This window comes from Lytechinus variegatus, chromosome 3 (assembly GCF_018143015.1).
Source record: "Lytechinus variegatus isolate NC3 chromosome 3, Lvar_3.0, whole genome shotgun sequence".
Lineage (NCBI taxonomy): Eukaryota > Metazoa > Echinodermata > Echinoidea > Temnopleuroida > Toxopneustidae > Lytechinus > Lytechinus variegatus.
Window position 1 is genome coordinate 41210471 of NC_054742.1, and position 25835 is coordinate 41236305.

General features: G+C 35.9%; 2 protein-coding genes and 1 long non-coding RNA gene across 7 annotated transcripts in view; 2 read left to right on the forward strand and 1 right to left on the reverse strand.

The window, feature by feature from the left end:
* Nucleotides 1-9176, forward strand: part of LOC121411038 (ATP-binding cassette sub-family C member 9-like) — a 51809-nt gene extending 42633 nt beyond the window's left edge. For all 5 annotated transcript variants that reach the window (XM_041603508.1, XM_041603507.1, XM_041603506.1 and 2 more), the window contains 7 exons: nt 1663-1774; nt 2404-2531; nt 3128-3315; nt 4708-4811; nt 5251-5384; nt 6096-6158; nt 6653-9176. In XM_041603508.1, coding sequence (XP_041459442.1) covers nt 1663-1774; nt 2404-2531; nt 3128-3315; nt 4708-4811; nt 5251-5384; nt 6096-6158; nt 6653-6790 — 867 coding nt within the window. In that variant the 3' untranslated portion in view covers nt 6791-9176. The remainder of the gene's footprint in view (nt 1-1662; nt 1775-2403; nt 2532-3127; nt 3316-4707; nt 4812-5250; nt 5385-6095; nt 6159-6652) is intronic.
* Nucleotides 1050-15975, reverse strand: LOC121411039. Its single transcript, XR_005969415.1, has 3 exons — nt 15966-15975; nt 9585-9587; nt 1050-1333 (listed from the first exon to the last, which is right to left on the reverse strand). It is a non-coding gene; the product is annotated as an uncharacterized LOC121411039 (long non-coding RNA).
* Nucleotides 15976-17974: 1999 nt separating this feature from the next.
* Nucleotides 17975-23154, forward strand: LOC121411040 (RIB43A-like with coiled-coils protein 2). Its single transcript, XM_041603511.1, has 5 exons — nt 17975-18319; nt 19425-19506; nt 20147-20610; nt 20918-21312; nt 21943-23154. Exons 1-5 carry the CDS (start codon nt 18203-18205, stop codon nt 22022-22024), a joined length of 1140 nt encoding a protein of 379 aa, XP_041459445.1. The 5' UTR covers nt 17975-18202; the 3' UTR covers nt 22025-23154.
* Nucleotides 23155-25835: the final 2681 nt, after the last annotated feature.

Here is a 25835-nt window from a genome sequence, read left to right on the forward strand (position 1 = left end):
ATGCATACCCCAAATTACTCAAAAACGTGAATTTGTGTACAAATCCAATGCAAATAGTGTTCTTAGCCAAAATTCATAAATGTATCATTATTTTTCCTTTTACTGCTTAAAATCAATTAATTTTATCTTGTTTATGGTCATAATAGAGTCCCCGACAATTTCCATTGAAAAAACAATAAAAAACAAAAAGTAGAAAAACAAAGAAATACATAAGAAATTTAGAAAACAATAGAATACATAAGAAAATAAATGAGATTTTGAATTTTTTTTTAAATTAATTTGATCAGATGCCTATCTAGAGTATGTGAAACAAAAATTTGCATTTCAGGGGCATTATTTTATTAATTAGAGCAAACTTATGATTTTACGCATAAATTAGCATAATTAATGAGACATGATATTTTTTGCAGAATTTGATGTTATAGTTTTGTAGACAATGCCATGGGTAATGCGTGTGCCAATTTTCGTTGCGATCGGGCGATCGACGGCCGAGATCATAAGGGGGGCTGAATCAGCCCCCCCCCCCCCCAGTCTTCTTAGGCGTCGAAATAGCTCAGTCTATTTAGGGTTAAACATCCTGCTTGGTTTCAGGTCACATGACCAAGGTCAAATGTAACTTAGGGTCAATGAACTTAGACCATGTTGGGGGAATCAATATCGAAATATTAACCTAAGATTAAGTTTTTGAAATGTCATCATAATTCAGGAAGTATATAGACCTAGTTCATGAAACTTACACATGAAGGTAATGAAGTACTACTAAATATTCTTTTAGAGTTTCAGGTCACATGACTAAGGTCAAAGGCCATTTAGGGTCAATGAACTTTGGTCATGTTGGGGGTATTTGTTGAATTGGCATCATAACTCAGAAAGTTTATGGATCTAGTTCATTAAACATAGACATAAGGGTAATCAAGTGTAAATGATTGTTTAGCACACATCTTAGATCACATGATCATGGTCAAAGGTCATTTTGGGTCAATGGACATAGTATTTCATTATCATATGAATGTTTTATTTTGTGAATAATTATTCAATAGCTGTTTTAATAATAATAATACATATGATTTATATAGCGTCTTTCCATTTTGATTAAATGCTCAAGGCACTTATAAGAGAGCAAAACAAAAGTAAAGAGATACTATAAGACAAGTACAAGAAAGGGTACATTACAAATGAGGAAAAATGTCTGTCTCCAAACCTAGCTAGAACCTGCTGGTGAACAAATGCAATTTTAGGTTGCCCTTAAAGGATGTTGCAGAGTTTGAGTTCTTCAGCTCCTGTGGTAGTGAATTCCACAGGGCTAGTCCGGCATGAGCAAAGGCTCGATCGCCTTTCAAAGTCAGCACTGCTGCTATATCGAATCTCGTAATGCAGGCGAGACTGCCAGAGGCGTTCCACTTGTATTTTGAAGCTAGTTTATTTGATCTTTCAGAAACAAATATAGAATAATACCATTTACACAAATAACGTCTCACTTGACCTTGAAATAAAATGTCATATTTAAGAATATTATTTTTGCTACCATCGTAGTCGTCATTGCCGTTAATTTACACTTTGCTTAGTAATTATTTCAATCTTTAACATTTTCTCTTCAACGACTGAACGATCATTCCCCCATGTCTCTCTATAATCCCCTGACTCTCTCTCTCTCTCCCTCAGGTGTCTTTATATATGAACTTTATGGTTCGGCAATGTTCAGATTTAGAACTGCAGATGAACGCTGTAGAACGTGTTCGTTTCTACTCAGAAGTACCAACGGAAGATTACAATGGTAGGTAGTCTGACCACACAAGTGATATGAAGACTGGTCCGGTGGACGATTGAAAAAAAAAAGTTTCATTTATTGCAATGAACGAAATGGATTTCCTGACGTAAAGAAACAAAATGGCAATAGTTCCAAGAAAATACGTTATTAACCTTGATTTTGCTCCATGTATATTATATTATATAATATTGCATTTCCTAACATTTTAAGTTATTGTGTTGCAAAATAATGTTTAGCTCCCCGCCAACCCATAATCTTCTCGAGCATAGGACAATGCAAAATGATTGTTTAGATTGTTAAAAAAAAGAAGTCTGAATATTGTTTGAAAATTGTCATAATCTTTGTAACAAAAAGTGACGAGACTTATACACCCATTTTCGCCTCTAGGTTTTGAAATATTCAATTTCCTGTTTGTACCAACTAATCAGTAATACAAGAGGAGGAGGAGGCACTAATTTTGATTGGGGGCCACAAAGATGTAGAATTGATGTATTAATCTATCAGAAAGGGATCATCGGTTGGATAGAAAAGGGTTCAACGTTAGCTTCCTGAGGTCATGGGAATGAAAATACAATTAATTCTATAATAGCCGTATTCCAAGAATAATTAGTCGTATTTTAACTGTCTTTAAACAGGTCTTGAGCCCCCTCCCGACTGGCCATCTCGCGGTGAAATTCAATTTGAAGACATAAGTGTTAGATATTCACACGACTTGGATCCAGTATTACATGATGTGTCACTTAACATATTCTCGCAGGAAAAGGTGAGGAATAATTTACACATTTTCCCCCTTGTTACGAATACAGTCATGATCTTTGCATTACTTGGTTAACTAGGAAAAGCAGAGTCCAGAGCACGCGCGATTTAATCGTGTCCCCTTAAACCTGACGGTTTGGATAGCCCAGAAGTCGTTTTTAGTCCCAAGGAACGTGACTTTCCAGGATAGATATGCCACTGGATATCTTTGTTGAAATTAAAGATGTACACCGTTTAAACCAAATTTTGATTTTGATTTTTCCTCGATTGATTTATATATATATACATGTATATATATATATATATATATATATGTATTGACCAAGAAGGAATCCTGATAACTTGCTGTTACATAATAATTCTTTTTGAACCATCAAAAAAAGAGAAGGAAAAACCTTTGTTTTGCATGTTTTATGATGATCTGATGAATAGTTAATAAAAATACATTTTGATTCCAGTAAATATTTATGTGAGAAGAACTTCGAAGTAAATGTCAGTTATTGTTCGTTCTCTAAGTGTTTATGTGCGTTACCCTCTCCTTTTTTCTGACCATTTAACATTTCATAATTGTCAATGAAATTTATATAATTTTCCCTTTTTTAGCTTGGAATCTGTGGTAGAACAGGAAGCGGCAAGTCCTCGTTAACTCTTGCCTTGTTCCGTATGATCGATACATTCAAGGGTCGTATTTTAATTGATGGTATTGACATTGCTTCGATTCCTCTCCGAACTCTACGTCAACGACTCTCCATCATCCCACAGGATGCTATCCTCTTCACAGGAACCATCAGGTATGATTAGTTTCCATGGTAATGGTGAGAGTAATGAATGATGATGATGGCCGTGTCGAATATCGTGGTGGCGGTGGTGACGAGGATGATGATGCTGCTGTTCAGTGATGATGGGGAGGATGATGATGGTGATGATGGGGTCGATGATGATGATGATGGTAAGAAATTGGTGGTGATGGTGGTGGAGAAGAAGCAGGAAGAGGGGGAGCGAGGAGAAGGTGTTGACTCCATATTTTCCTCTTCAAATTAGGCACACTATTTTCAGCTCCTGAAAGTAACCTTTCAAGGCAGCAGGCTCCCTCGTAATGTGGGATATAGTTCGATTTGAAAGCATGTTCATTTACGTACACACATTGACAAATAAAAGGCTTCATCTTCATCACTTCCCTTTTTACACAATCTACTCTCTTAAAATGTTAAACGTGGATTAAGGAAATGAAATAGATGTAATTCTTTGATTAAACTGTAATTACCAGCTTTACGGATAGCCACCCACTCACACTGCCATTCCAAGGTGGGCTACACACTACCGTGGTAGAAAAGAAAACGTCAAAGGGAAGAGATTTTGAGAAGGTATCCATCCCCCGGTAATCAAAAACGATTGAACTTCCGATTGACACCCATGTATCAAACGATGGTATAATTATTGCCAAAACATCTTATGGAAACAGATTATAGAATGTATTCATTGAAACGCTTGTGTGCTGGCTGATCGGTGAGCGTGATTTTCATGCCGTTATCTGGCCGTTATATATTTATGTCGCTCGCCGTGACGGTGTATGTTTGATAGAGACTATGATGGTGTCAATAATAATAATAATTTACATTGCGCAGCTACTTAAATATAATATTCTGCTGCGCATGGTAGTGATGATGTTGATGAAAACGGATGATGATATGAATGAATGATGATGATTGATGATGATGATGGTGGTGGTGGTGGTGGTAGTGGTGGTGGTAGTGATGGTTATGGTTATTATGATGGTGGTGATGATGATGGTAGAAGTGATGGTGTTGGTGGTGGTGGTGGTAATGATGGTGACAGATATGGCGGAAATGATAATAATGACGTTAAGGATAGCCTATGACTTTGATGACGGTTTCTGTTGAGATGATGATCCCCATCCTCATATATGCACAGTATATAATTTCCGTGGTTGATGTTCGAAAAAAAAGGTAAACGAGGGGAGAAATTAATGTTTTTGTTGTTGCATGTTTAGGATGAAGATGAATTGTTTTTGGTGCTTGGGGCAATAACATAATCCCTCGGTACGGCACTTTTTTAATAATGTGATAGTAGCGTGATGTTCGTGAAGGCAGATATTTTTGTGATAAAGGTAGATCAAGGGATTTCGATGATCAATGTTTTTTTCTGTGATTGATGTATTTCAGGTACAACTTAGATCCAAGTAGTACAAAAACAGACAGAGAACTATGGGAAGCACTGGATGTGGCCCAACTTAAGGAGGTCGTTTCGAATATAGATGCAGGATTAGGTAAACTTTTTTATTTGAAAAAAAATTATATGCAAAAGATGATAAAAAATGAACGTTAATCAAATTAAATACAATCTCACCTCAGCATGACATTTGATTCATCATTATTATAATGTGTGTGTTCTTTAATTTGTGAGGGTATTTTTATATGAGATGTAGCATAATGTTATTCCTTTGTTGTTATTTTATATTTTATATGTTTATGTTAGAGTGCATTGACAAATTTACTGATAATGCATAATGAGAGCAAAATCATGAAATATAAGATAGTCTTCTCTATTTTCATTTAGCGCTTCGACTTTATCGATATCCAGTATTGTACACAGTCCTTTTTGTAAAATCATGTGCCGGAGAAATATGATTGGCTGTTTTTTTTATCATTATCAACACATAAGAAATAATCATTTAAGTATGTTGTCCCTATCTGTCCTTTAAACAGATTATCAAGTGACTGAAGGAGGAGAGAATTTCAGTGTGGGTCAGCGTCAACTCTTTTGCCTGGCTAGAGCCTTTCTTAGACATTCCAAGATTATTGTTATGGATGAGGCAACTGCTTCTATTGACCAAGAAACGGTATTTATCGTTCTTTTTTATTCATAGAAACGAGCAGATTGGTTGACTTTGAATTCAATGATTTCCATATTTTGAGCAAATAGAGGCACAATGATAAAACTTGTATAAGGACGTATTCTCCCAAGTTGACCCGGGTTAAATGTTAACAATGTTAATTAAATTATTTCAATTTCAATTTATGGAATGTTCACATTTCTTCTAAATGGTTCCTTCTTCTCGGGTCACTATTTGTGCAAGTTCTTTTTTGTGTGGTTGAAGAGAGGGGTTTGCATGATGAATTCCTTACATTATAACTACATCAGAGCAAAAATTTGCTCAGGTATGGCCAATATGACCTGTGACCTTGAGGGAAGATTTTGTCAGATATCTTCTGGATCACTTCAGAAATCGTTAAGGTTGCTCTTATTGGCCCGAATAAAGGTCAAATTGTCAGGTTTGCTACTGAAAATGTAATAAAGAGGAAATGTCGCTGGAGGAAATCTTTCTATCACAATCTATATCCCTGAGCAAAATATTGATGCAGTCTGGTTTACAATACTATGGCTTCACGGACCAAATTCATGATCACAATTGACGCAATACAGGTAAATAAACTCCAATCTACCAATGTATATCAATATTACATGTGTTTCTAAACTTTTAAAGGGGAGTGATATATTGCAAATAGTCATGACATGTATACTTATTAATTACATCAATCATTTTTGACAGGATTTAATTCTTCAAGATGTTGTGGCTGATATATTCAAAGACAGGACAGTCCTTACGATTGCAGTAAGTGATAAATCTAGTTGAATATAAAATTCACATTAACGCAACATCTATTTCTAGGAGAAAACCATATTCCATATTAAATATATGAAGCCTATATTGAGAATGATCATGTTTTTTTTTTAGATTTTGCATCAATTTCAGTTCAGGAAGGAATAATTGAAATCAAAGGATATGTCAAAATCTCATTATCTAACACGAAGAAACTCTGTATAACTCAGTTGGTAACATATATAGTCTTTCCACACCTGCAAATCTGCAAATTCCTACTTTAGAACAGTCACTGAATTTGGTAAATGATATACCTCAGCCCCATCAATAATAATTTGAAAACGTAGTATTGTATTGAGCCAAAAGTGAAGATTTATACTAAATATTGATTTCTGATTGTATTGTTTGGAAATAACCTAATATAAAGTGCCTGAAACGTTGTGATAACAGCATTTAAGTTGAAGGTATTTGTTCACTTTGCAAATATTGGTGATTTCCCTATCCAGCATCGTGTGGCAACGATAATCAACTCTGATAAGATCCTTACATTGAGTGATGGATATGTTGCGGAAAATGATACACCAGACGAACTACTTCAGCGAGAGAACAGCATTTTCGCTTCGCTTGTTAAAGCAGGAAAGTAGGAGATTTATATAAGCATTGCAATATTTGATAAAGTATATGAATGTCTATCCTGGCTTTAAATTCATAATTAGGAAAGAAGGGTATTAACGTTGTAATATTTTATACAATATCCTTATTTTTATTTTTGTATAAATCAAGTGATATGTATATTTGTCTTACATTTTGTTATTTAATGAAGAAAAAATAATTTGGTGAAAGTATACCCGATATTGAAGAACTAATAAAGGGGATTAAATTTTTGGATCTTTGGAACAATATCCTGGGGGGTGGCACTCAACTATGTTGCTGCAGCTACTACTGGACACAGCACGACCCCAAAAAAACTCGTAGCATTTGCTGGTTGAGGTACGATAATATTATATGACTCGTGTCAAAAACGAACAAAAATATTGTAAAATTATAAGTATGTTTTCGGAAATTAAAATAAAAAAATGCTAGCGAAATGGATGTTATTTGATAGTTTGCCACATTATGTTTAGGACATTAGAACTGATAAGTTTTCTTTTTGTGACTTTGGCAAATATGTTTTGACCAACATAGAAATCATGTTAAAGAATGGGTGAAAAAAAAACTGTGATTACGCTGTAGTTGAATGCCCCTCCCCCGGAAAACGTCTGGCAGCTCAGTTTTCACACAGTTAACCCTTTTGAATTATATTTTTTCAACAAATCTGATTATTCTGATTCCATATTCATGTCTATATCTTCATTATAATCTACTTTTGGGTTGATAAGAGGGCAAATATACGTTTTAAAAAGTGGAGTTATAGGAGATTATTGTAAAGGCGATGACTTATTTTATACACTATACGTCCATGTTTGAGGTAGCTAGTATATTTGCATTCTATGTTAAGAGGAAAACTTAGTACGGCGCACTGTCTCATATCCTATATAAGTGAAGACAATAATTGAAAACAATATAGACCTCTATAATATATTTTATGGCAACGTACCCTATTTACATGATATATGAGAATGTTTTTCTTTCAGCAAATCAAAAAAAAACAAAAAAGCCCAATTTTCGCTTTGGTCACGAGGCAAGGACATAGGAGAATCAAAGTTATGTGGTTGAAACGTTGAAATATATAAATTGATTAAATATATATTTTCAATGAAGAATAACAGCTAATTCAGTATAGTAAATATAGAAAATATTATACACTTTTGGGGAAAGTATGACCTAGTTTTGAAAAATAATAAGGGAAATGTTATTTTTTTTCTAATCTTGAGTAAGATAGCAGCAGTTTCTCTCGCTATAACAGAAACGCTTAAATTGTATGGTAGCGACAAAGTTATCTTGATATGAAAATCGTATTTTAAAAACGTTTTTATCAACTTCATTCCTTTTGTAAAATGAAACTAATAAAGGATTCAGGCAAATGATCAGTTATTTTTCTTGAGTAATCTAACTGACAAGTCTGACTGTCTGATCATGTTTTTTGTAATTTTGTTTGTTTTTAAATTGACGAAGACTTTTACATCGCTATGTCTGTGATAAATTTTCAAGTCAATTACTACATTCATTGTATTCAAAGTTCTTTGAGTGTATAAACTAATACGTGGAAGATATCCGGTATATATGTTGGAAAAGAAAACTTTTTTACTTTTTCTGTTTTGTGTGGTATATGTTTGACTTCTGGTTTTCAAATATATACAGTTTAAATTCTTCATAGACATATATAGGCCCTATACAGTGTGTATCAATAAAAAGTTTACACTTTGAAAAATTGCTAGAAATCTATTTAAAAAATCAAAATTGGGATCTTTTTTGTCACATTTCCTCTTTGGCTTTTGTCTCTTCTGTCAGATGAAAGTATAGTCTTTTTACAGACCATTTGAGTCAATGAAAATAAACTGTTACATTGTGACCTGTTATAACAATCATGCTACCCAAATGAACACGAATTTAACCTATGTCACTAGACTTTTAAGTTCTTTGTGTCGGCTAGATTTGAGGACATGAAATGAAAGAAATCAATGTAAATGAAATTCCATTTATTCGCGGTCGATTGTTCTGATATTCGTTACTTTATAACATGCCAGGCCTGAATATACGGAGGGGGGGAGCATGTTCCCCCTTTAATTCAATTGTGGTTTAAACCTATGTACACAAGTAGTTACCTAGTCAGTCTGTTTATTTATTTGTTGTTTTCTTGTCATTCTTTTTATCTTTGGCTTTTGGGCGGCAAAGAAAACTATGTATCTTAGTTCTTTGCTTGTCATTTTTCTAACAAAGTGAATCATTTGTTTTATATGTCCCACCCCATTATGAATGTTGATTTTGGTGCCTCAGTGTTGTAAAAGATTTGCTGTTATGCTTTTATTTTCAATACTCTTTCATTGTCTTGATACTAAACTGAACATAAGAATGGAGGCTAATTCATGACTTAACTTTCCATCATTGTAATATTATTTTAACTTATTTCATCCACTGTAATTATACCAAACATTATGGACAATAAATAATTTTAGATGTATATGTGTTTCAACGACTGCCTTGGTTCGGAAATAGTTTGTTTTTGTGATATTTTAGTTTGTTTTGTGATATTTATAGTTTTGTTTTGTGATATCTTTCTTCAGATTTTGCTTTCATTGTAAGATTGTAAGATTTTATTAACTCTATCGACTCCCGGGTATCGCCCCCTAGGGCAATGAGAGTACAATCATATTTAAATTACATGAATACAACATTTGGCATTTTGCCAATGGCTGATCACTCTTTAGTTTTCCTCACAGACTGACACACAGTGAAGAAACAAGTATAAAGAAGGTAAGTACGCCGATTGTCCCCCACCCCCTCCACAGAACAAAAGACAGACAGGAGCTGTGAGAAAAGATAAATTATAAATCAAATGTTAATTTTAATTTAATTTCAAAGTCAAAGCAGGCAAAGCGGTCATGACAATTCGGTTTAACGGCTATGCGTTTCTATTAAATTTGCCTTGCCATTTGAAAGTCAATAAAAGTACTATATCATACGTGCCCCCCCCCCCCCCCGATCGGCTGGCGGGGGGGGGGGGCGGGGAAAGGAGGAAATGGAAACGTAATGGGGAAAAGAATGAATTGTATATTATATAATGTTATATGTATTATATTACATAAACATTTTGTGCGTAACTTTATGAAACATAATTTGCTTAGGGCATATGTGTTCATCACTCCTGGCGCTCGCATTGTCTATTAATGAGATAAATAATCCTGTTCAAGGCCATTGAATAATAAAACATCCCGTTTTCACATCAGTCTCAATTTCCTCGAAATTCGAGCTTTTTAGTGACACAAGTCATGCTTCCTTTTCATGACTAGATTGCCCCCTGTTAAGATCTCAATATTCCTACAAACAAGTCTTAGAATGTCCTTCAGGTATGATTACAAAACATGCTTATAATGTCCCTTTTTAAGGGCTGGATATATTATATATATATAAAAAATCAGCTCGTGCTTCGTGCTCGAAATGTTTGAATAGTGAGATACGTATCATGTTCATAATTACCATGACTAGTGTAGAAGGTTTCACTGTACACCATGTATCTTTCTTGGGCAAGTGTTGGTCCAGAAAAGGACCATCCAAGTTTGGGTTGTTTGGTCCTTTTCAGGACCAACACTTATTGCCCAAGAAAGATACATGTACCGTGAAACCTACTACACTATACTTCGCCATGGAACCCCCCCCCCCCCCCCGGATCCGCCAGTGGATGAGGGCATTTAACGATAACCATTTCCTGACTGGTTATCAGGAAATGGGTTTGTGTTGTTACTCTCTCCAGGCGTTTTTTAAGACTTTGAATGTTAAAAAAGTATACATGAACATGGCAGGAGATGGGGTTCTAATGTTTTCCGAAAAAAGAAATTAATTCATTTTGGTAACTATAACGGTGCTGTTCTTGCAAGATAACAGGATATTATGCAATGATAAACTAACGAACGATGATAAACCTATGGAAGCTTAAAAGTGCCACCGAGATGTTGAGATAATTATCTCGGGAAGTCGACATCTTGATAGCAAAAGATAAGATGACGAGATCCCGGATCTCATCATGTCGACATCTTTAAGAAGAGATGATGAGATGACAAGATCCCGAATCTCATCATGTCAACATCTTTTAGAAGAGATGATGAGATGACAAGATCCCGGATCTCATCATGTTAACATCTTGTAGAAGAAATGACGACATGACGAGATCCGGGATCTTGTCATCTCATCATCTATTCTACAAGATGTTGACATGATGAGATCCGGGATCTTGTCATCTGATCATCTCTTCTAAAAGATGTTGACATGATGAGATCCGGGATCTTGTCATCTGATCATCTCTTCTAAGAGATGTTGACATGATGAGATCCGGGATCTTGTCATCTCATCATCTCTTTTACAAGATGTCAACATGATGAGATCGAGGATCTCGTCATCTGATCTTTTGCTATCAAGATGTCGACTTCCCAAGATAATTATCTCAACATATCGGTGGCACTTTTAAGCTTCCATATAAACCCCTCTCCACGATGGGGAAAAAACCACTCATCCTTTTTGATGGCAACATGACAGCTGAGCTCTACAGAGACGAGGACCGAGGTGCTTCAACCAGTGGTACTTCCATATTTGCGCGGTAATCTTGGCCCGAATGCTATCTTTCAAGATGACAACGCTCGACCCCATAGAGCACTCATTGTCAACGAGTACTTGCAGAATGAAGGGCGTTGAGAGGATGGAGTAGCCAGCGAATAGCCCAGACCTCAACCCAACTGAACACTTGTGGGATCAGCTTGGCATGTCTGTCAGGCAGAGAGTGACTGATCGTACAACGTTAGCAGAGCTTCGCCTGATTCTGGTTGAAGAGTGGAACGAACGCCATCCCACAGGCTCGTGTGATGAGATTGGTGAACAGTATGAGATGTAATGCAGTAGTTAATGTGTTTGGGTCATCTACCCGCTACTGACTCGTGTTGTATGAAGTTCTCAATAAAATTTAAGAAAGTGATAAAACATAATCAATTTAATGTTTGAAATAAAGAGTTCAACACCAATCCAGGTCTGTTTAGTACAATCGTGAATTCACTTTACTGAAAACGGTAAATTTTGCAACATTTTGTTCTTGACATTACTGCTCATTTATCATGACTGCGCATCTCATGGTAACATCAACATAACAAATGACATAATTGCAAAGGGGAATAATTCTGCTTGCATAATATGGTGATTTTTATAACCCCTCAAACTCGAGTTGCGTTACTTTTTTGAAGGGTTTATATGTGTGTGTTGTGGCTAAAGCATGTATTGATTTAAGAATAGGCGCCCGGATCAAACATACGCTTGATTTCGATTTTATCTGAGCAATAATGCTGCCCAAGCAAATAGTTTAAAGATGCAGCTAGGGGATTAAGTGTGTTGGTCGTTTGCGAGTAACCTCCAGATAATAGGATTTGTATTGGAGGGGATGTCATTTTTAATAAGAGCTTCTCCTGAAAATTAATCTAAAATGTATACTTTAAAAAGAGTATTTATTTTGAAAAAAGAGAAATTTCCAATTTTGGAAAAAAAAGTGCACTTATATGCCAAAAAGGGCATTTTGGTGCAAACGGATATTTTTACCAATATCATCTGTGTAAAGAAGTTGTGTGTTTTGTAGTAATTAAGGTGAGCAAAGTTTTTTTAAAATGATTTCTGATTGATAACATATATATTTGTAGCGAGCAAGCAGTTTGGAAAAAATTCAAATCTGAAGTTGTAAAACTCGCTTTTTGGTCAATTATGGAATTAATTACTGTTAAAAGGGCATTATTGTGAGATGTTGCTAGCGAATCACGAGCTCAAACTTTTGGAAATTTCATGTAGGCCTAATAAGACATAATAATAACATTGGTATTATTTAACAAGGGAAGCCACCTCAGTTCTGAAAAATTTTCTCCCAGCGGGCCCTACTATTATTATTACACCAGCTTTAGCTGGGCTGCCTAGGCGCCTAAAGGAAGGCATTTAATTAATTTCTTTACACTGGGTACCCATTCACCTCACCCGGGTTGAGTGCAGCACAGTGTGGATGAATTTCTTGTTGAAGGAATTTACGCAATGGCTGGGATTCGAACCTACGACCCTCTGTTTCATAGTCAGAAGACCAATCCACTAGGCCACAACGCCTTACATAAAAATTTAACATTAATTCCGAGCATTTTTTGTAATCATGGAAAACGGATTAACATTGTTAACACTAGGAAAACGATCAATGAAATTTTATTAACATTTATATTCTTTATTACCATTTTTATTATGATCATCGTTTGCGATTATTATGATCGTCATTAACATTTTTTAAAAATTTTTATTACCAGCAGAAGTTCTTATAAAAATGACATCCCCTCCAATTTTCAACGAAAACTATAGTTCGCGCTTCGCGCTCGCATTATTTAACAAAGGCTTATGATATTATTACATATTTACTTTATTTTATAATAATTATTGGCCATTAGGAATACCCTTCCAAAGAAACAAGCAAAAAAAAATCAACTTTAAAGCTGCCGATCCGGGAAATTATGGGTGAAAAAAATTCGCCCCCCATTGGCGAAAGTTGGATCCGCCGGGGGTGGGGGGTAGCAGGGGGCACTTGTACCCCCCCCGCCCCCCCCCCCCAAAAAAAAGAAGAAATAACAGGGAAATGCTATTTTTCCAAAATGGGAAATTCCTTTTTTTTTTTCAAAATAGATACTCTTTTTAAAGTATACATTTTAGATTAATTTTCAGGAGAAGCTCTTATAAAAAAAAAGGAAATCCCCTCCAATACAAATCCTATTATCAGGAGGATACTCGCAAACGACCAACACGCTTAATCCCCTATTTATTATTGCATAATATCCTGTTATCTTGCAAGAACAACACCGTTCTTGTTACCAAAATGAATTAATATCATAGTTCGGAAATACGAACCTTATTCAATTTTCGGATTAACGAACCTTATTTCGTTTTCGGACTAACGAACCTTCGGAATTACGAACCTCATTTCGTTTTCGGATTAACGAACCTTCGGAATTACGAACCTCATTTTGTTTTCGGATTAACGAACCTTCGGAATTACGAACCCGGCTTCGGAATAACGAAGCTTCGGAATTACGAATGTATGCGAAGAAACTTACGTGTCATTCAAAATTTCAAACTGAGGGCGCAAAAAGGACAGGAGATGAACGTGCAGGGAAATTTAATAGAATTTGATAAAAAGATATTGTATTTTTTTATCATTACGGCAGGAATGTTATACCTTCCTTCACCTGTTTGCCCCCAAATTATGGTTGTTTAGTAATGAGCTGAAAAGCGGAGAATTTGACTTTATGGAGGTGACGGCAGACATTGATAAAAAGACTACCCGCCCAGAAGTTGCGCGATCAATTAAAAAAAGATTGCTTCATATAGTTCGGCCTAACCTCACTCTAATTCCATGCCGTAATGCATACATTTGAATTTTAACTGGCAAGAAACACATTGTAACTGAGGTGGAAAAACAGAGTTTAGAGAAAGGGTGAGGGAAACAATGGAGATTTTCAATATTGTCATTTAACCGCGCACAGCGCGGAAGCAATATTCATATATAAATTTAGAGCAAGAGTGAAGGAGTTTCACTTTTAAGAAAAAAATAAAGAATGAAAGAAAAAAACAAAGCTACCTTTTTTTCCTTTCCTCCCTTCCCTTTTCCTTTTCTTCTCTCTTTTTTTCCTTCTTTTTTTCTTATTGGGGAAGTTTTTTTGGGGGGGCGACCGCCCCCACCGCCCCCCTGGCTACGCGCCTGCCCCCTGGGCGTTGTGGCGTGCGCCTGTAATCCAAGCTGTTGGGAAGTTACGAATTGATGCAGAGGTTCGAGGTTCGAGCCCTGGTCACGTCTTTCGGATGGTGACGTTAAAGGTCGGTCCAGACGTAAATAATCATATCTGATTGATACACGTCTGACAAAACTCAAATACACACACACACACCAGTGTTGTAGTCAAGGCTCAAACCTCCAAGGCCAAGGCTAAGGCCAAGGCTTTAATACCCAAGGCCAAGGCTTCAATACCCAAGGCTGAGGCCAAGGCATGGAAACCCAAGGCCAAGGCCTGAAAACCTCAAGGCCAAGGCCAAGGCATTTCAAACTTACGATATACAGAACAATGAGCTAACAATGCTTATAGGCCGCTAGACATCACACATGGCAAAAATGTATGTGAGCGAGCGAATAAAGAATTTCACCCTTGTACATTTAAAACAAAAATAATTTCATGATAAATTTAGACATAATATATTATATATAATGTTTTTTTGGGGGGTGGTTCAGAGCCAAAAAGGCACTTATATACCAAAATGGGAATTTTTGGTGCTAACAGATACATGTATTTTCAAAATGAGATTATCAACTGCGTGAAGTAGTTGTTTGTTTTGTAGAAATTAAGTTGAGCAAAGCCTTTTTAAATTTATTTCTTATTGATAATTGATAGATATTTTGATTTAGGTTTTACTTCTCAGCAAGAAAGTGTAGCGAGCAAGCAGTTTTGAAAAGAAAATCAATTCTGAAGTTGTAAAACTCGATTTTTGGTCAATTATGGGGTTAATGACTGTTAAATCACTAAATCACTGTTGCGTGATGATGCCGGTACGAACCACGATCTCAAACTTCTGGACATGTGTAATAAGACATGAAAATTAAATATTCTGAGCTGTTTTTGTAATCATGAAAAAGATGTGTACATCTAATTAAAGAAATAATGCTAGATAATGTACAGATCAGAAAAGGAAGCATTTAAGGACTGCATTTTTAATAGGATACATAACTCACCAATCAAAGTAATGCGAGCGCAAAGTGCGAGCTAAAAAACATTGTGATATTCCAACCTGAAAACTGGATATTCTAAGCATTTTTTGTGTGTAAACAGGAATAGAATGAGTACAATAATTGATTCGAGTGCAGAAAGCGAGCCAAAAATTTGTGATATTCCAACCAGAAAACACCATTCTACATTTTTGTAACCATGAACAGGATTACATGTAGTACTGTACTAAACAATAACTGATGTAAGCATGATTCAAAATTTGTGATTTTCAAACCTAAAATGTATCATTTTTACTATTAAAGAAGGTATTTCTTTTTGAAAAAGGGCAAAATCATTCTGAAAAAAGAAGGCATTTTTTACTTTGGAAAAAGAGGCATTTTTTTCCTACAGGATTTTTTTTGTGGGGGGGGGGGGACAAGAGAGCACAGAGCACAAGCTGAAATTTTCAAATGCTGACTTGAAAATGTGTCATTTTTAGGATTCTTGCCAGTTTTCATGTTTTTTCTGCTTACAACCACTTTCAAATTTCAATTCTCATTTCTTGTATCTTCTACACCTATTTTACCTAAAAAAACAGAATGAAGAATACTTACAAAATAAAGTTTTATTCAAAAGGATACAAAATAAATGGGGCGCACCCCATACCCTTAGTTGGGGGGGGGGTAAATCTTGATTATATCCTGAAACATTTAATTATTAATAATTATTAATAATATTGATAATTATTCATTATATATCATTATTTTAATTAATCATTATTTCTTGAACCCATATTGACACAAACACAAATACGTTATTTCATTGATTTTTTTCCCTTTGTTTTGTCAATCTGAGACCCTAGACCCAAAACAAAATGTATACAATTTAGAAAAGATGTACTGCCTATCATCATTAACTAATTCTGCAGTATGATCTGCCTAACCAGCCACCCCATCTTTCTTGCGCCCTTACATATTTCTCTCCCTTATCCTCTCTCTCTCTTCCCATTCCTCTTTCTCGTCTGTTTAAAAATATATCAGACCCCCCCAAAAAAAAAAATGAGAGAGAGAGAGAGAGAGGAAGAAGTTCCACCACCAAGAATAAACTTAAAATAGGGGGATAAAGGAAAGGAAAATGTGGAGTAAATTTGATATTATTTTCTAAACATACTGTCACAGTCTTTCAAAAAAAAGCTTTCTTATAGCAAAAGGGTGACAATTTTTTTTCGCTCGCTCGCTTCAATCGCTTTCAAATTTTTTGGCAGAAATTTTGTTCTATATGCCATGCTTGGCCCCTCTAAATTTTTGGCTCATCATGCCATTGACATAGCCAATTTGGATATTACAAAATTAAAGTCTGTGTACAAGTTTTCCAAATCTTTTCAGAATATAATTAAGACTTAAATCATTCTTGTTGGCTAAAGAAAATAATACAAGGAAAATCCTAATGGAATAGAAATCAACCTTGTTATAAATCATTCCTTAGAGTTAGCTATGTTTAAAGTATGAAAGTTGTTGTCAAAATTGCAGTCAGATCTGTCAGAATTATTCCTTTCATCAAAGCACTATAATCTTGATCATAATCATTATTACTGTCATTATTATCATTATTAATATTGTCATTATCATCATTAGTCATGATTACAACACATTACCAATTAATAGTTATTTTTCATTACTGCTGTTTTCTTTGTTACAATGTGATGATAATTCTTAATAATGATGATTTAACAATTAGAATCAATGACACAGCTAGTACACTTACTGCTGTTGCTACTGTTACTGGTGACTGGTAGTTTTGACCATTAGTGTCATTACAGAACAATTGAAACATTTATAATTACTTATATAAAACAAATGAAAGTACAAAATACAAAATGCCTTGAAAAAGCCTTGAAAATGCCTTGAAAATGCCTTGAAATTTCAAGGCTCAAAATCCTCAAGGCCAAGGCCCTCTCAAGGCCAAGGCTTGAATGTTCAAGGCCAAGGCTTTGAAAAAATAGGCCTTAAGGCCAAGGCCGAGCATCAAGGCACTACAACACTGACACACACACGCACACACCCCAACCCGATCGAACCCCTCATCTCATCTAGTCTACAAATGTAGACCCACATCTGCAATGTGTGTACCACAGCTGATTCAACGAGTCTGCATAACAGACTGGGTCTACTGTGGCCATAGAGATGTATATATGACTGTGGCTCGCCTCGCTCGCCCTTTTATTATTTTATTTCAGGCTTTGCAAACCAGCATCAGCGCGCGCCGAGATCCCACCATACGAGCCATTCAGAGTCTGCATAGCAGACTACATCTCATCGGCCAGATTCGTTCAGTATAGTACCATAATAATGGTACGCAAGTGTTGATTGGCTGTTATATGGTGTTATTAGTAACCATGGTCCAATCACCAGCGAAGGTATAACGGCACAAACTCTCGGCGAGCTGTTTACACGATCGTGCCTTGACAACAGCCACTACGTGTATTGTGATGTCGATGTACTGTGCGATATAGCTGCAAGCCTTGCCGTCAATATTTATGTCGAAACTTGAAAGAGACCTCCACTGATCGAAGATAGGAAAGCAGACTTTCTCCAGACAGTCAAGAACTAATTTTTAAATTTGGATCAGTAAAAGAATAAAGGGAAAATGTACAAACTTGATTTACCCATAGACCACAAAGAGGCTGCTGCCATCGAAAGGCGTCGGAATCTTGAATTGGAGAGACAGAGTCGCATTTTCAACGCTAAAGTCAGGACGATTGGCGTAAGTTTCATGCCAGGGGCAGGGCAGGGGTAGCCAGGAGGCTTCTCGAGAGTAAAAATCATTTACTAACTTAAGTACTCTCAACGAAGCCAGGGATTCTAGTAAAAATTCTAACGTTAGGCCTAGCCCAGCCCCTAATGTTTTTGGGATAGATTCTAGGCCTAGTGGTATTAGTAACGTTAGACCTAAGGCTAAAATACAATTTCATTTCTGACATTTCTACGGTATTCATTGATTTCATTTTTAAACAAGAATTCATTCAAAAAAACAAGAAAAATGTTATTGTTATGAAAAGATATGTTTACGTCGCCATCTTGATTTCAATTTTGTCTTTCGCTTGGCGACAGCACGCAAATCGTGCAATTTGCATGCTGTTTTAGTGTCGCCAAGCGAAAGAGAATGAAATCGAGATGGCGACAATTTTTGTTGGGCAAATTTGATTGAAGCTAGCCGGTACAAAGCTGTTAGTGCCGACTACTCGATGGGCATGATGGAGGGAACCTAACTGAAAAAGTTAAATTACATGTGAGTGATTGTATTACCGACCAGCCTTGTATTACCGAACGTGCGCATTGTACGCGTCAGAAAATAATTTCATATGCTCAATTCTTTGCAACATCCTTCCAAAGAGAACTTGAAGAGAAAGATGATGAAAAATGGTCAAAACACATTTTCAAAGTCTTAATATTCTAAAAATAATAAAATATGGTCAAAATAGCTCAGTGATTTTGTTGATTTCTCAACTTTTCCCATAGAAAACACACGTTCGGTAATACGATACCTTTTTCAGGTGACCAAAATATTTCACATCCGAAGAGGGGTCTGATTGGAAGCTAATATCAAAAGGAAAAACGATTTCGGCAAATTTTTACATATTTATATTTTGTAGGTAATTGTGTATTTATGGTGAAAGTTTGGTGAATTTTATGAGAATAATATTTTTAAAATGATTGAATTCATGAAAAATGTTTGGTAATACGATCCACTACCATACATTAATTCAGAGTGTCAAAATTAACCACTTCATCAGTTTTATCCTAAATTCCTAGCTAAGGTCATGTGCACTTTACATGAACATTGTTATTTTCTGTAATTTCATGTATAGGTTGATGTCCAGTCGTTACAGGAACAAGCACATGATCGACGGCTTCAGGAGCAAAGGGAACATGAAAGAGAAGAAGCATTTGGTAAGAATTTATTAGCTATTTTGAATCATAAATGTTACATGTGTACATACAATTAATCAATACTGGATGTAACTATGATCTTAAGGCAGTAAAGTCTTCAAAAGATAATAGCAGCAAATGCGATTATTGAGTATACATGTATGGTGGTTTTTCTGTCTCGTTTTCATAGCAGAAATGAGACATACTTACATGTAGGCGCTGCTTTTCAAACAGCGGTGTCAATATCAAATCCTAGAATGTTATACAATGTCAATATCATAACTTAAAACAGTATCAGGACCTATTTCATTAATTTTAACGGGTTAATGGTTATCAAGTTTGAAGTACATGTAACTTAAAATACTTAAAGGAAAAAGATTTTGAATTTTCCAGGTAATGTAGAAAAATGGTTTGATTGGATCCATATCACAGATAATATACCAAGCTTCCAAGCCACAGGGTCAAAGGTGATTTGTGGTCTACAGATTAAGGACTTCACTGTCAATCAATTTTTTTTTCCAAGTGTATTTGTATGTAACAAAAATACAAAATTTGTTTGTAAATTGGACACTGCTGCTACACGTACATGGCTACATGTACAGTATGTTGAATTGCATAATGCATGCATCATGAATAGACTGTTTTGCCCATTTCTGTTCAGCTGCTGACATGATCCGCAATGATAAGATTTCTGAGCTGCTCCAAAGACGTCAGGAACAAGACATCCGTAACCTCAACATGGCTTTGAATGAATTCAGAGATCTCCACCAACAACCTGAAGGCAGACGAGAATGGGATCTGTACGACCCTGAGGCCAAGAAGAAGGACAAACCAGCCAGGGTGTCTGATGATGATCCTCGATGTGGCCCGGCCAGCCTCCAGAAGTTTGACGGGGAAGACTTGGGAGGGAAGGAACGCAAGAAACTGATGGAGGAACAGATGAGAGAATGGTCTACAAAACAAGCCAAGGAGAAAGCCATGCAAAAGAAACGCCAAGAGGAAGCAGATAGACTGTATGATCTGCACAGGAGAGAGATGGACCAGAGAGCATGTGAACTGGCAGCAGCAGAAGAAGCATGTAGAAGGGCTATCAATGAATCAACTAAAGACTATAACAAATCACTGGTAAGACTTAAGATTAGAAAAGATTTAGAAGAAAAGACAATATTTGATTTTATCTTTTGCTGTAAATAGGATGTAAATTGGTGAAAGAAGAGTGATATATATATTTTTTTCAAATTATTTGTGAGTCACCAAAAGTCTATTATTATTTGTAAACTACATGTATTCCACAATATTTTAAACCTGAATTCCAACTGATATTGATGTGCATGTGCTTACACATTTACCACATGGTCCTGAATATAATTGAATTCTGCTATATTGCAATTATGAACTAATGCAATAACATTTAATTTGACTATATAAATAGGCTGATGAACAAGCAGAGAAGGACCGTCTCAGACGTGAGCAAGAACTTGATGACAACTTTACAGAGCTGGCCAATCAAATCAACAGTGATATGCTAACAGAAAATCCTGATGTAGCAAGCAGTGCGTTTGGTCCACACCGTGTTATCCCAGATCGCTGGAAGGGTATGTCACCCGAGCAGCTTAGAGACATTCGCCATATACAGGAACTTCAGAGACAGGAGAAACAACGCATCAAATCTGATGACGCAGAGAGGGATAGAGAATGGGATACACAGAGGCTTGCTGATGCTAGGGCAGGTATCCTCATGGATAGAGAGCAAGAGAGATTAAGAAAAGAACTAGAGCGACAACAAATTGCAGCAAACTCAAGGCTATCTGAAGAGCAGAAGTCGCAGTAAGTGTCAACTATGACCTGTTTCCCCTACTCTATTACTACTGACATTACCTCTTATAAATAGCATGTGTACATTCCCCCCTTAAGAGTTGTTTTATTGTAGAGCAGTAAATATTCTGGATTTCTTGGTATTAAAACTTTTCCTTAACACCTGATATTGCAGATATGCAGATTTCATGTTTTGAGTACACTTAAAAGTGAATAAGTATTGATAAATGTCCAATAATTTTTCAAAAGATGTCAAGTTTATATTACATTAGTTTAGTGTTGATAAGCCCACAGATTTGAATGATAATTTATTAAGGCAATTTGTGAACTCAAACTATTAATTCATACCTTGTGACAATAGCATTCATTATTGTACACTCTGAAAGTTCACACTACATGAGGTTAATTAATGCATGAAATCTGCTTTAACTATTTGAATTTAGGCCAGTGGTTTTTAAGCTGTGTTAGAACTAATTTTTCAATCTACAACAATACACTCAAAAGAATGTTGAATAGCAATTGCATTTTTTGTTGGTACAGTGTACCTTTCCGTCCAAGCACGTTGTGTAGTGTCTGTATGCAATCATGTTCTTATGCAAAACTAACTGTGGACATATCATTCTGTGTTCTTCCTTTCTTTAGACAAAACTACCTTGACAAAGAAGTCTACACAAACCCACCCACAGCAGCCTACTTCCAACAGTTCAACAAGACAAGTCGATAAAGCTCCAATGTTACGATGAGTGAAATACACATACTCGTGGCTGCTGCCTCAGAATATAGAATTTATTTTCTTGACATTCCTTCTTCAGCTCAAAGGGGGTTTCCTGGTCAAGAGATATTTTCAAACAAGGCTTTCACTTAGGAAGTGTTTGTGGACATTTAGCATTACTCTCGTTACATTATTGTTTTCATGTTTGAACATTATTCAGCAACTGTTCCTTCTTACCCAACACAAAAACTTCACAAGCATCATAGAAAAGATTTTGTAAGTGAAATGAAGCCTTAATTTTTCCTTGTTTATCTTCTATGATAAGTGTGAACTTTTAAACAAAGAAAGATTTGATGCTTGTTCTAGGGCAAAATAAAGTATTCTTTACATGTGTGAGATGACAGTCATAATTTTATGAAGCAAAGAGTGTGTTATGTTGTGTATTCCCTTTCTGTACTGGGAGATGATTCATTAACAGCTGAAATCACTACAAAGTTTCAAAAAGTATATTCATGTTTAATATCATTGAATGCTGGCATTCAGCTCGCCTTGAATACAAGAGTGGTTTGGATCTCTTCTAAAATCAGTTCAGTCAAAAATACTTGCTATGTTCCGATCATGTTGTTCCTATTAAATGTGCACGCACGGCTGCGTCTATGTTAGAGTGTTCAAAGTCTAACACTTATGAGCACTAAATTCATACAATTTTATCACAGCAGACCAGGAATAGTACTAAGACAAGATCGTCTGGCATGAAATTTGCTCTTATGAAGGATGATGAATATTAATACCAGATAATGAATCCTCTTCCAGTCCCCATGTTACATTATTTACCATGTCAGCCCATCCTTACTATTACAACAGCATTAGAATTAATGGAAACCTGGTTTATGATTGATAGTGGACCAAATATGGTTGTTCCCAGTGTAATTACTATGAGATTATATTAACTTCTTATGGCAAGGGGACTGGATTGACTTTGTTGATTTAAATCTTAAAACTACACCTTGAAGTAATATAGAAATGGTTTTATGTGTTTTAGTATGGTTTGAATTAAGACTTACAGCTTTAAACATTAATTTGGATGCCCAAAATAGAGAAGTCATTTAAAGTCACAATAAATATTGTTTTACTCAGCCAAATGCCCCATCTCAATATGAATTCTACATATGCTAGAACGGTATTATGCTGCTTGTGTTACTAGCAATTTGAATTTAGTATGTTTCCCTTCTATAGAATTGAATTTGTATATGTATTTATAAATATGAATGATATTCATGTAAATATGTAGAAATTATGTTAATTGTCAGTATATTATTACATTATGAATTGAATTTCCTCATAGATATGTCATTTTCTGATAAAAATATATGTAAATGTGCTGTAATCTTCAAAGAGATATAGTTTGGAATGGTCTGTTTGTATAAACTAATTTGATAAATATATTAAAGACAGACAAAATTGAAACATTGATAAATGCTTGTTTGGAGAGAAAGAGAGAGAGAAATACAGAAAAAATGGAGTGAGGGGGGGGGGGGGTGCTACATACTGGTGAGGAGCTCCTAATGATATACAGTAAGTGGTAGAGAGGAAATGCAGTTACATTGTGTGTTTATTATCATTTCTTCTCATCTTGTCACAAACCCTTTCAGGGGCATGTTCCAAAAAGGATTTCCAATCATTATCCTTGTGAGTCCTTTAAGAAGTGGGCCCCTAAAAGTTTTTCTACCAAACCCTTTACATTCTTCACACCATCTCTACCAAACGCTTTTGATTCATCACTCCATCTCTACCAATGCCATTCTGTTCTTCACTCCATCTCTACCAAACCCATTCTGTTCTTCACTCCATCTCTACCAATCCCATTCTGTTCTTCACTCCATCTCTATCAATCCCATTCTGTTCTTCACTCCATCTCTACCAAACCCTTTGTTCTTTACTCCATCTCTACCAAACTCTTTGTTTCTACTACATCTCTACCAAACCATTCGTTCTTCACTCCATCTCTACCAAACCCTTTGTTCTCCACTACATCTCTATCAAACGCTTTTTGTTCTTCACTCCATCTCTACCAAACGCTTTGTTCTTCACTCCATCTCTACCAAACCCATTCTGTTCTTTACTCCATCTCTGCCAAACGCTTTTTTGTTTCACTCCATCTCTACCAAACCCATTCTGTTCTTCACACCATCTCTATCAATCCCATTCTGTTCTTCACTCCATCTCTACCAATTCCATTCTGTTCTTCACTCCATCTCTACCAAACCCATTCTGTTCTTCATTCTATCAATTCCATTCTGTTCTTCACTCCATCTCTACCAAACCCATTCTGTTCTTCACTCCATCTCTACAAATCCCATTATGTTCTTCACTCCGTCTCTACCAATTCCATTCTGTTCTTCACTCCATCTCTACCAAACCCTTTGTTCTTTACTCCATCTCTACCAAACCCTTTGTTTCTACTACATCTCTACCAAACCATTCGTTCTTCACTCCATCTCTCCAAATCCTTTCTATTCTTGAAAATGAAAATCCATAATTTATTTTTCAAAATAGACGTGAAATGAAATACTCCGAAAATTTGCTTTGCCCAATTCATCGTGGGTCCGGCAGCCACCGTGCAGCGCCAGATCGACGAGGCTCTATCCCTTTAATTGTTGAACGCCAAACAGGGTAGCAGCAAGTCCCATCTTTTAACGTCTTTTGGTCTGACATGCCGGGGTTTGAACCCCGACCTCCCAGATGTGAGACGGACACTCTACCAACTGAGCCAACACACCGGTCTTCACTCCATCTCTACCAATTCCATTCTGTTCTTCGCTCCATCTCTACCAATCCCATTCTGTTCTTCACTCCATCTCTACCAAACCCTTTCTGTTCTTCACTCCATCTCTACAAATCCCATTATGTTCTTCACTCCATCTCTACAAATCCCATTATGTTCTTCACTCCATCTCTACCAATCCCATTCTGTTCTTCACTCCATCTCTACCAATCCCATTCTGTTCTTCACTCCATCTCCACCAAACCCTTTCTCCTCTTCACTCTATCTCTATCACACACTTTCTGGAATGTACTACTATTCTGACTACTTTTTAAGTTCAAGTTGTTTTTCAGCAATAGGCACAAAAAAGAAGAAAACACATTTTCTTTCATAAACCTGTTATATCATAATAGAGATTGATAATACAAAGTTTCAGCTAGATCCAGTTGCAATTGTCCTTCATTTGACAAGTTACAGGTATACAGATAGCAATGACTCTTCAGCATTAAAAAATGTAGCAATTTAATTGTGGTTGATCGTCCGAAGAAATGTGGTCATATGAGGCACAGCAACTGTATTCTCAATCAACCAGAATGAGCCTTCTTCTGGCTTATGCCTCAATGATATTTATTCTTTAGTTTTAAAAGTGAGATCGAGTTAAAATCCAGTTAAAATTGTGATTTGAAATATCAACATAAGTTTTAACCAACACACTATGCATAGCCTAGTTGTATATACAGTGCGTCCCAGAATAAACGAAACTGAGGTTGATTGATGATTTATCATAACTTATTCTTCATCAAATTTCATAAATGACTCATCATTTTAAAGCTTAGGGTCTCCTCTTTCATGTGAGGAAAGCAGTATGACCCGTACGTCAGGCATGAGTAAGTACAAACAATTTGAAGAGAGGAAACCAAAAAGTCGTTTGGCGAGCGGTATCTGAAATTTTCTTAAAATTTACATATTCAGAAAGTTCATTTCCTGCCCTTTCATATGACACGACAACCAATAAAGACGCCTCAGAAATAAGAAAGTTATGTTCATTTTAACAAGTGC

Bases quoted from the DNA above. Each gene is read 5' to 3' on its own strand.
- LOC121411040 (XM_041603511.1), top strand. From the start codon at position 18,203: ATGTACAAACTTGATTTACCCATAGACCACAAAGAGGCTGCTGCCATC. The intron at 19,507-20,146 runs GTAAGAATTTAT...ATTTCTGTTCAG, and splicing joins TGAAAGAGAAGAAGCATTTG to CTGCTGACATGATCCGCAAT. The intron at 21,313-21,942 runs GTAAGTGTCAAC...TCCTTTCTTTAG, and splicing joins TCTGAAGAGCAGAAGTCGCA to ACAAAACTACCTTGACAAAG.